Source organism: Microchirus variegatus (genome assembly GCF_963457635.1).
Source record: "Microchirus variegatus genome assembly, chromosome: 22".
In the NCBI taxonomy this organism is placed as follows: domain Eukaryota; kingdom Metazoa; phylum Chordata; class Actinopteri; order Pleuronectiformes; family Soleidae; genus Microchirus; species Microchirus variegatus.
This window is the reverse complement of record NC_139823.1, coordinates 9924291-9936262: the sequence shown is the minus strand read 5'-3', so window position 1 is coordinate 9936262 and position 11972 is coordinate 9924291. Positions and strand designations below refer to the sequence as shown.

At 42.4% G+C, this 11972-nt stretch overlaps 2 protein-coding genes across 2 annotated transcripts; one reads left to right on the top strand and one right to left on the bottom strand.

Annotated features, from left to right (window-relative positions):
* Positions 1-391: 391 nt before the first annotated feature.
* Positions 392-6944, bottom strand: septin10 (septin 10). The gene is made up of 10 exons (XM_083908794.1): positions 6824-6944; positions 5652-5766; positions 5363-5558; positions 5062-5248; positions 3174-3335; positions 2948-3044; positions 2693-2861; positions 2472-2604; positions 2187-2365; positions 392-1784 (listed from the first exon to the last, which is right to left on the bottom strand). Exons 1-10 carry the CDS (start codon positions 6851-6853, stop codon positions 1769-1771), a joined length of 1284 nt encoding a protein of 427 aa, XP_083764920.1. The 5' UTR covers positions 6854-6944; the 3' UTR covers positions 392-1768.
* Positions 6945-8041: 1097 nt separating this feature from the next.
* sowahca (sosondowah ankyrin repeat domain family Ca) lies at positions 8042-11531 on the top strand (the record flags this gene model as incomplete). The annotated part of the gene is made up of 4 exons (XM_083908887.1): positions 8042-8366; positions 9277-9665; positions 9954-10343; positions 11052-11531. The coding sequence occupies 4 exons, from the start codon at positions 8042-8044 to the stop codon at positions 11529-11531; spliced, it is 1584 nt and encodes a 527-aa protein (XP_083765013.1).
* Positions 11532-11972: the final 441 nt, after the last annotated feature.

Here is an 11972-nt window from a genome sequence, read left to right as displayed (position 1 = left end):
CCTATGTGGCCTGTGTTTTCATATTTGATTTGAGTATTAAGTCAAAATTATTAAACGCAAAATCATTTGTGTCAGGCCCAAAAAAAAGAAATAATACATGGATCACCCTGATGGTCTAAGCCAGGGGTCTCAAACATGCGGCCCGTGGGCCACATGCGGCCCGCCAATCGATATTCTGCGGCCCTACACTTATTTTAAAAAATACTAAATTCAACATTTAATTATATATAAGCTTGTCTAGTGTTTTAATTACAATTATCTGCACTATCACTAGAATGCTGTCACATTTCTTTTCACAGCTTGAGATTAAAAAAAACAAACATGACAAGAGTGCATCATGACAAAAATACAAAGATTTATTTAGAAAGAAGGCAAAAAACAAATGCTCCCAAATAACACTGTTTATGACTTAAATATGTGTGTAATACATATGTGTGTCTCAGGTGAGCTTTACTCCTTTAGGCGTCGGCGTGCTCCCTGGACGTCTAGGTGTTATATTGTATTCCTAAAAGTAAAGTAAGGCACCAAAATATGTTGTGTGAGTATAAAGTGGCAGCATATGTGATTTAGACGTCACTCTTGTCCTGGACCAAAGTATCAGGCAGCACAGGTGTCCCACTTTACAGTAAAATGCTGTGAGGTTTAAAAACAAAGTCTCATCAAGACTCCAGAGACGAGTGAATTAAAAAAAAAAACACTTTCATTGTAGTCAAATTTCTTTCCTCCCCAAGGACACACAGACTTAATGTGATTTCCTTTTTTTTCATGTGTTGCATGTGTCAGCAGGAAAAAAAAAGGAAGCAAATAAAGTGATATATACATACATATATATCTATAAATATGCTGTAACATGTACCTAATCCAAAGCCTCATCGTCTGATAAAAACCTAAATGCAAGTAAATGCAGGTGTGCTCATATTAAAAGGCTGATAATAGCAAGGAGAGATAAGAAAAAAAGGAAAAGGGATTCAAAACAGACAGAGAGAAGGTGTAATGCCCTGTGACCACGCGTATGACAGCTGACAAAGAAGAAAGTATTAAATACAACGTCGGGAATTATCACAAAAACAAAGTAAAGCCCCTTTCAGACATGGACTGTGTGATATCGCTGGAATTCATTTGAATTAATGGCATTTTTTGTCACTAAAACACACAAAATGACTCGTACTGTAATTCCTGCTCCCTGATGCAAGGGAACAGTCTGCAGATGTTTTGTCTTCTGGTATTTGCAGTAACTTAACGGCTGAAAAGAGCTCTTAAATAAATTACAAACACAGCACAGCATGTGTTACAGACTGTCGCGTTAGCAAAAGTCACAAGGCTAGTTTGGTACATGATGAAAGATAAGAGATACAAATGGTTAAAAATGTCCCGTAGATCTGTATTATTTGTTCCAATCCGTGTACGAGTGTGTGTTCAGCATCTACTAAGAAGCTTTATGAGGATGTCAGCGGGCACCAAAAAAAGCACAGAGGTAAACTAAACATTGTTTGATATAAAAATGGAGAGGATAAATATAAAATATTCCACAAAGGAGGTATAAAACGCACAAAAGTCGATTAAAAATAATTAGTGTACAGAGGATTCTTGAGTACAGTCATTAAACTTTGGCACATAATCAAACTCACACACACACACACTGCTGGTTCATGTGGGGGGGTTTTCCTGGTTAGTGTTTTGAGACTGGCCTCAAGGGGCTGGAAGGGATGTGTGGGCAGAACGCCACTGGTTATGCTGGTCATAGTGGAGTGAGTGTACTTCAGAGTCTTCACATGAAGCCGGAACTAAAAAGAAAAAAGAGGAACAGGTAGATACATCAGTTACAACTCAACTTATTGAATTTATTTTGTACAGCGCCACAAACTGTCTTGACTTAGCCTATGATTTCCATTTTCATAATTCCTAACAGTATTTTCTGTGGAAAACATTCTCAATCATCGTCAAAATAAGTTTTATTAGTTTAGCGCCAAATCACGGCATCAGATACATTTTAATAGGGAGAAAATGTCTGGCAGAACCAGACAGACGTGCAGCAATCTGCCACAGCTGGAGAAACCAGGAGCAGATGTAAGGATCACTAACAAATAAAGATGCCATGTCAGTCAGTTGAAACATTACATGTCCACAGCATATTGGCTGTGTGTGTATGTGCGTCTGCTAATCGACCTCACTCTCTATTCACTTACTTCTTGCGGTCCTTGTCCTTCTTGCCATTGGCAGTGAGACTCTGAGCCTGCAGGAGCTGAGCAGCAGCGCGTCTCTTACTGAAGGAGCTCTGGTCCTCGTCCAGGAGCCTCTTCTTGTCCTCCAAGTTTGCTTTCTCATCTGCGTGGAGGCGCTTCAGCTGCTCAAAACGACTCTGGAGCTAAAAGACACACGGCACAAATGTATATTTTCTACAGTATTTGATTTAATCCAGTCAAATTTGGACACAAAGATAGTTTTAAACGTGTGTCTCCATGTCGACATACATCTCGTTCAGCCTCCTTCAGCTCGCCCTCCTTCTCCTTCACCCTCTGCACAAACATCTGCCTCATTTCGTCCTCCCTCCTCTGCAGCTCCAGCAGGAACTCTTGACGCTTGGCCTCATAAGTCTGCTGCAAACTAAACATAAACACACATACTTCATTATTTATCCATGTCCAGTTGCTTTGTGCACTGCAGATGCTGTGGTGTGTGAGTGAGTGCTTACCTGACAGGTTTGCACTCGGGGTCCGTGTCTTTGAATCCCATCTCCTCCAGTTTGCAGCGTCTGTACAGCTCGTAGTGGCGAGTGTGCGTCTGCTCTCTCAGGTCCTCCATGTTGACGCAGATCAGCATCTCCCTCAGCTTCACAAAGTCGCAGTGGTTCTCGTTCTCCACTGACAAACGCGTCAAAAAGGACATTAGACGACGTGTCAAGACACAAACACACACTCACACAGCAGTGACAACACTGTGATCTTACCTTGTACAACACCCCAGGGATACTGACGAGCCTTCACCATCTTATTGCCAACGCTGACTTCCTCTGTGCTGCCAACGACAGCAAACGGCAAGTGACCCTACAAAAACAAGACGCAGTACTCTAGTAGAGATATCTTTGATAATATGACATTAAATAAGTGAGCTTGATTTTGATTTTACATTAAACTACAAAACCCCTGTTGTTGAAAATGTGGGTGTGCTCTTACGTTCATCGTAGTGTTGACTTTGGCCACGGTCTCGTCATCCAGGGGGAACTGGTAGATCTGGACGCCGTTGCTGACAAGCTCGCTCATGATTTTGATCTTGAACTTGTGCAGCTCACTCTTGCTGATGGTGTCCGCTTTGGCAATCACTGGGATGATGTTCACCTACGAACAGGATGCATTGCAACATTAGAGAAGCTTCAGAAAATATACTGTAAAAAAAAATCTAATGCACTTTGGTAGTAGTGTTTTATTTATTCTTGTTTTCATTTCTGTGACATTTTTTTAAGAAACTGATTTTGAAACTAGGCTAAGACAAATTAATCTCACTGATCAACATGAAAAAGTATGCTGACAAAATAAAAGCATCCCCCTCATCCGTCTGACTCAGGCAAGACAAGTCATGAAAATGTGGTCATCATTTATCAGTATTTGTTTTGAAAACCTTTTGTAATAAAATCTTTTTTTAAACCCCCTTTTAAAATAAACCAAGTGGTTGTTATTTCTGGCCCAGCTGCCCACTCCGCTGTCCAAGTCGTCCCACATTCCTGCCTGTCCGTCATCATGTCGTACCAGAGCCAGAGGCCTGGAATGAGTTACTGTCACCAGACGAGCTTCAGGGCCAGACCACACAACCATACACACACACACAAACAGAACACACACTGATCCCAGCAGAGAAAACAAAACACGGCTCGGAGAGAGAGAGCTATTCCAACTGCTGCCTGAGTAACAGACCGTCTCTCTCTCTCTCTCTCTCTCTGTCAGTGCTGCACAATCAACAAACAGCTCTTACTATGTGTATCTGTACAGAAGCACAAAAGGGCAACCCGAGTGTGCGTGAACGACAGCATTCCACTGCTTTCCGACTCCATTCACACGCAAATCCGAGGCTACTGGTTACTTCACAGCAGTGGAATCACACAAACACAAAGAAACACAAAGTCAGTAAACAGAGGGAGCATGGGAAAGTTTTTCGAACACTTTAAGAGCGATGGGAGGAGTTTTAGGGAGTTGGATCGTGAACAACTTCAATTATACAGTGCTTTTTTATCGCAGATGCCTCAAAGCACTTACACTACACACCTCACATTTACCACACACACACGTATTCCTTCAGCACTTTCACACATCATTCAGGCTCTGTCATCACAACCAGCAGGGATTCGACCCCTGTTTTGCCCAAGGAGACTTTGACACACAGATTTTAAGGAGCTCGGGATCCAACCACCAACCTTGCTTTTGGAGGATTCTACACACAATTCCACAGTGCCATATTTGGTAAATGAATGATGACAATCATGTGACACTACTTAGGTCTCTCATCACACGGTATGAGAGGAACCACTGCTGCTAAGCACTTGCAATTTAATACAGACATTGTCAACACACTGTACACAAATACAGACTATGTATTGATTTTATGCACTACGTTTTATCATATGTCCTGTGTCTGGCTGTGTCATATTCCTGTGTTTTGCTATTGAGTTACCGCCTATTTTTGTTGTTGAGGGTGGAGCTGAGCTCATGTCAGGCACCTGAGTCATTAAGGCTCAGGAATCTATGAATAAGGGCTTAATAAACATGCATTCACAACCTGTTTACCCAGCTTACACACTCACTTCTTTGTATTCCTTTAATTGTTAACAAAAAACTTATTTATAACATATGTGCAGTGGTCTTATTTCCAGTTATATGCCAGCCAATGACAAATAGTCATCACCTTGTATAATTAATCTGTGGAACCTCAAAGGAGTATTTTCCCCAACTGCTTTATGTTCCTATTTATTTAAGACATACAGTACTTTCCAAGTGAATATTATGCATTTTATGTGTAACACAACACATTAGTGTAACTCTGTAGCACATTACAAAGCAATCATTTGCCTACCTTGCTGTCGAGTTTCTTCATAGTGACCAGGTCCAGGGATTTCAGTGAATGGCCTGAGGGGGAGATGAAGTAAAGGCAGGCATGGACTCGCGAGTCATGGTAGTTGTGAAGAGAGCGTTTAATCTTAAGCTCCTCCTGCAGATAACTTTCAAACTGTCTGTCGATGTAGTCCACCACTGGTTGATAGCTTCAGGAAAGACACGGGAGATTGATCAATGACAGGTAGAGTAGTAGTAAAACAAGGTGTTTAATTAAATCCGTGTATAAACACATTCACTCTTGAACACCACACTCCTCCCACCTTTCTTGTTTGTTCATTTGGTCCCCAAAGCCCACAGTGTTGACCACAGTTAGGCGTAGTCGGACGTTGCTCTCCTGCAGGTCGTACGTCTGAGCCCGTAACTTCACCTGAGGCTCAAAGTGGGACGACTCAAAGTTCTCAAAATTAGTGTTGAAGAGAGTGTCCATAAGAGTGGATTTGCCGATACCAGTCTCACCTAGAGCCAGAAAAAGATGTTGTTATTAAAAATCTAGTAATACTTCAACTTGGCTTCAGGATGGATGTCTGAATGTGTGTGTGTGATATGTACCAATGCACAGAATATTGAAGCAGAAACCCTGGCAGATGGATTTGTTAACAAGCTGATCTGGGAGGCTGTCAAAGCCCACATGGCCTGCCAGGGACAGGGGTCGAGCTCCTTTGTCCTGAGGGGAAATTGAAGAAAAGACAAAATAAAGAAAACAGGAAAACAATTGTTGGGGATCACTGACCCGGGCATGCCGGCGGCATTCACAACTAAATACAACAATATAGCAAGAGTGACTCACATACAAGTTCTCAAAGTTTTTACAAACGTAATCAAAATTAAACAGTGCAGATAAAGAGGATAAAGTGATATAATAGATGGATGAAAGGATTGAAAATAGATCATAAAAAAACTACTGCCCAATACATACAAAACCTTAATAGTTGACTATTATGAGGATTTCATTTACAACAGGTTATTATAAACTAATTTTTAAAAAGTTTTTAAAAGTTTTAAGTCTGTATCTGACAAGAAAAAGGACAAAAGTACAGGAAAAACCTAAGCTAAATCCATCTTTCCTGAGTTCCTGGTGTCCTACTCTGAAAGCTGTGGTTGTCATTGAAGCAGATGGCAGATGTTCAACATCTGCCCACGTTTGGAATAGGTAATTACTTCTGAACATATTTATTGGTTGAAATACGTATCCACCAAATTTCATTGAAAAAAGTACAAATTAAGTGACGCTCATCGAGCAACTGACATAACTAGAGTCACTTCCATAATTAACGATTATTACCTGATCTAGTACTGTTTTTTGTACATTTCGGTGTGTCGATAACAACATAGCACAGGACTGCTCGACTATGTTTTCAGAGTTTTTATTCACATTTGGGTGGCTACCACAGAGCTAGCCACATACTGCCCATGTCCCGCCCCCCATGGGTGTATTTTGGAGAAGGATGTAATGCGGAATTCAATTTTAAAAGTTGAAAACTTAAGTTTACATTAGCTACTAGATATTCTGAATACACACCAAAAACGTATGTCGTGTTGTAATATACACTGCGTTACTGTTCGTACTTCAGTGAGGATTGAACGTGATAATAACGTCAACGACAGAAAGAAACTAGTTCTCAGGCTAGCTGAAGCTAGCATAATGCTAACCCAGGACACTCCCTGCTCAACTGTCAAGGAACAGTGTCATTTGTCAACCACAGGGAAAGGAAAGTACTGACCGGCTGCCGAGCAACGTCCGTAGAGGCCATGGTTTTCGTGACCGGAGTTAATTCCCGAGATTTATTCACAAGTATCACAAATCTAACAGCCTTTCTTTCTCCCTCAATCCCGGTCAGGACCGCCCCGCCTCAGTCAGTCACAGCGTCCACAGTCGACAACTGGACAGACTACACCAACGTAAACAATGAAAGAATGAGGTGAAAGGTTTAATTTTTAGCTTTTGCTTTGGTAACTTCTGTCCAGTAAATGGACGAAACTACAAGAGGGATGAAAACGTAGGTTTATTTTAAGAAGAACATTATACTACAATTGTATGGAATGTAATCCAAACACCGTTCATTTACTCAGGTAACAAAACACACCCCCTTCTCTGGATAATGGTACAGTTCGATTGTGGTATGTGGCAGAGAGTCATAAAAATATGAATACCTATCAACGTTACAACTATTCACAAAGTTTTAGTTGTCACGCGAGGAAATTACAATTGTTTTTTGTTTTGTTTTTTTGCTACATAACTTTAATTAAATGATGTTTGAAGCAGTATTTTGCTGGGTCGTTCTGCACTGTTTGTTTAAATCAGACACATTTACATCGGAATACCGTGAATAACTGGAACGTAAACCAACCACCAACCACATCATAGCCTTATGTATAGAAATTGGAAATTAATTGCGTTCAGACAGTGCTTCTGTAGTAAATACGATCTGCTAAATTGAACTGTGTGTCTATGTGAGGTATGTGGTGTCATTTAACTTTTATATTTTAGTTAAAACAAACTACTGGATTGTATTTAACTATTACAGACTTAAATTGTTACTAATTGCCGGGTGTTTTTAAATGTTCTTCTTCCGTCACAAAGTCTAAACGCAAATACTGGCTTAAATGTTTGACAGTAGCAATCATGAGTAAGACACTTTTCATGAATGAACTCATTTAGGAGACTTTGAAAGCCGGAATTAACGAGGAGCACTCAAACGCATCGCGCTCACGTTGCTCACAGAGAAGTGTGACCCCTAGCGGCCGGAGCACGTAACTGGATTTCCCCACGGATGAGAGGATGAGGCCGGAGCCCGGAGAGAGGGTGATGCTATCATGTCATGTCAGTTTGTCACCGACGTTAGTGAATGACAGCAGAATAAACATGAAGACATTTTGAAACGCGAGCCGTTGAGACTCGACCATCTCGGCGCTGCGTTCGCGTCGGGTGCAGCACGACGATGGCGTCCGCCTGCACAGAGGAAGACGTGCAGGAGTTCCTGATGGAGAGAGGAGGGAGGGTCCGACAGATGGTTCTGATCGATCATTTCCTATCAGATCTCGGGGGAAATGACCCGTCGAAGGAAGGGGTGGATCGCGAGGTCCTCAAACGCGTCGTGGAGAGCGTGGGGTTCGTGAAGGTGGAGGACGGCGTGACATTTGTGTGTTTAAACGTTGACGGTCGCCCGGAGTCGGTGATGTGTGCGGACGTTGAGTGCAACGGGAATATCCACGAGCCAGTGGACAACAGTGTCAACGGCAACCAGGACAACAGAGAGCAAACAGGTGAGCGGGATCCATCTTTTGTGTCCATTTCTTCATATTATATCGTTTATTTTCTGAAATTATGCCTCTTATTATGTTTTTAGCCAAGGTTATATTCAGATGTGTGTGTCTGTGTTCGAGGTAGAGCGATTAACTGGATGCTATTGTTTCATCTCAAGGCTAATTTGACACTTTTTTTTTCTTATTACCTGTTTGATGCATTTAATATTTAGTTTACAATATTATAGCAGTCACAAAATGTAGATAGGAGAGGCAAGGCAAGTTTATACAACACATTTAATCAACAGGGCGTTTCAAAGTGCTCTACAATATAAAAGAAGGGGAATACAGCAGCATTAAAGATATAACATGCAAAATAGAACACAATAAAAACATTTAAATAGAGATAAAAACAAATTACATATATATTCTAACATGGAAGAAAGAATGGCTGACATTGCCTGCCCAGATATGTAAAGATCAATATGGACACTAAAACCCATTTCTGTTGACCTTTAACCTGTACTTCTTTGCACACAGTTTGTACAAAAGTATGTACACACAAAAGTGCACAAAAGTTATTCCTAGAGAGTGGGTCTGGACCTACAAATGGGTCAATTTTAAAGGTGTTTTTCTCCTAGACTTTCACTTAAGATTAAGGTGTTTATGTCATAAATAACTGGCATAAAATGTGATGGATTTATCAAATATATACTATATCTCTTGGAAATGAATTTCTGGTTTACCTATTCAGTATGTCATGCTACAGAAATAGCAGTAAAAATTAGTCAATCTCTGTATAAAAAGTTTGGAAAACATCAAAACCCTAATCGCCTGGTTAACACTATCAAGGTGACTCAACAGTCCAGAGTTCAGGTTTAGATTACTCAATAAATTCTCAATTTCTCCTCCATGTTTAATGTGTTCACAGGTGAGTCCAGCCCACCTGGTGAAAACCCGGATAATGACAGACGGTCGAATGGCAACGGGCAACCTGCAGCCACGTCCCAGATAAAGATGAATGCAGCAACAACAACCTCCGGAGGCAGAGGAGAGGTGAAGCTGAGGGACCGGAGGAGGCGAGAGTCGGCCCCAATTATATCTGGAGTGCCAGATTTGGAGCAGGCTCACCCTGGTTGGTTCCACAGTCAGCAAGCAAGAGCCGCACGAAGGGTTTCCAAGGGCTCCCAGCGGGCCATGCTCACCAGCTGCCTGTCTGAAGACAGCGCCTTAGAAGGTTTCGGTCCTGCTGTAGATATCAACACGCCGAAAGGAAGTCGCAGGAACTTCATAGAGCTGATGATGAGTAGTTCTCCTCAGGTAGGAGGATACTGTATTTGTTAGGTTGGAAAAACCTTGAAATATTTGTTTGGATCTGAGTCTGTTGATACATTGGATTAATTATGATAGTGAAATGATAACAGTTTTTACTCTTCTGAGACCCTACGATATAACCAGGGTTGATCTATGAGTGTCTTTTGTTGATCATCAGGAGTTAATACAAAAGAAAATCACACTATTTCAACTGAAATCTCAAATCTAAAACTTGAAAATGTTATTTTCAATTACTTTTTTAAATTTCATGCATAGTGTGTCTGTCTCTCGCAGGTTCGGAGGTCTCTGATCGACCGCGGCTCACGCCTCCGAGACTCGCTGAAGAGCGATGGTGACTCGGTATCGATCGTCTCTTCAGCCACCGACGAAGACTGCGCCTTGGTGACTCTGGACCCACTGGAGCACGAGTGGATGCTGTGCGCCTCAGACGGCCTATGGGAAAGCCTGCAGTCCCTGTTGGCCGTCGAACCCAGCCTGGTGACCAAGAGAGACTTTGTGACGGGCTTCACTTGCCTCCACTGGGCGGCCAAGCAAGGCAAAGCTGAGCTGCTCTCCCAGCTGCTGGGCTTCGCCAAGGAGAACGCGATCCCGGTGAATGTGAACGTGAGATCGAGCGCTGGATACACGCCGCTACACCTGGCAGCCATGCATGGACACACACAGGTGGGTTGCTGCGACAACGGCGCCGGTGGAGTTTCATTACGTTACATGTGCAGCAATGAATCAGCAGATTATTGCACACTGTGTGTCACCTCCAGCTGAAGTCATTAGAAGTCTTACCTCTACATGACAATAAACATGCACCGAATTTGCATGTTTATATATGCTGCCTCTCCCAAAAAAAGACACACATTAGATGTTTTTGTTGAACCGCCTTTAGCTTTTTGCAGTGGCCTCAGATATTTAGTTTGTCCATTGTGTGCTACTGAAAAGATCTTGCCAAAATGGCAGCCTCTGCGGCCAGTCCATGTGTGAAATGATGTCTCATGCTCCATGAACCACACGTTTCCAATGTGTCCTGGCATTGTTGTGTTGGAATATGGCTGAAAAACCTGGTCATTCAGTGTATTTTGATAGTCAGCTGAACACATAACATTGCTGAACCTAAAACCTAACCAACTGAAGCAACAGCAGATCGTAACACTGCACCAACAGGCTTGAATGATATAGGTACCAAGTGACTTTTGTCACATATTGTGACTTTTTGTTCACTTTAATAACACAGCCCACTGAAAGAGTATATAGCATCGATCTCAGGTCTCAGTGCGGGTGTTCCTGAATGTGTCTTCTGTGACTGTTTGTGATGCAATTTCAATTCCCTGCCCTGAATACAATGTTGCTTTATGTTAACTCATCGTCATTTCCTGACAGGTGGTTCGAGTGTTGCTGTCAGACTGGGAGGCAGACCCCGAGGCCAGAGACTACAGCGGAAGACGAGCCATCCAGTATCTCCCCCCACCACTGGCTGCTGACCTGCGCGACGAGGGGCTGGTCACCTCACCGGGGACTGAGTCAGACAGCGAAAACACCAGCAGCAGCGGCGGCGGCGGTGGTGGAAAAGGCCGCACGTGGAGGTTTCCTCGAGTCCTGCCTGGAAACCTGAACCCTCTGCGTCTTCTGATTCCACCGGCTGAGGCGGCGGAGGAGGGAGCTGGGACCGTGAAGACGAAAGGAGAGGGCATGCAGAGGAAGTCGTCTCTGAGCCGCTTAAACGCCAGGCTGCACAGAGGGCGCCACCGAGCTCAGATCATCCACAGCGTGTCGTTTCGGGACACGGGGGAATTTGGAAGAGGGGAGGAGCTTCCCAGCAGTCCGATACGAACCCGACCGCTGTCCAATCTGTTTGGGTGAAACGCCGGTCTGAACCAGCAGTGCATCATTTTTCAATCAGTCTGACTTTGTTTTCACAAGATGACGTTTACTTCACTTATAAACTGACAGGTCCATGACCACAACTAATCGTACATATCTTATATATGGATTCAAGCTGTTTTCTAAGGTTTATGATAATATATTTTTAAGGACTAACCACATTTGTTGTTTTTCTAAAAAGTTTATAACTTGTTTTTGTTCCTGTTGCAGGTGTTCGGCTCACGGTGATCACTACCAGGGAGACACTGTTCATGTAGATTGTATTTTCTTTTTTATTATTATTATTTTTACCTTAATTTATGGGATGGTGGGTTGATTTAATCCATAGGCTCTGTTTTAGAGCAGGTAGCAAATACCACACCAGCTTTTTTTTTTTTTAATTTAATACTCAACACAAGAATAATATTGACACAAACACTA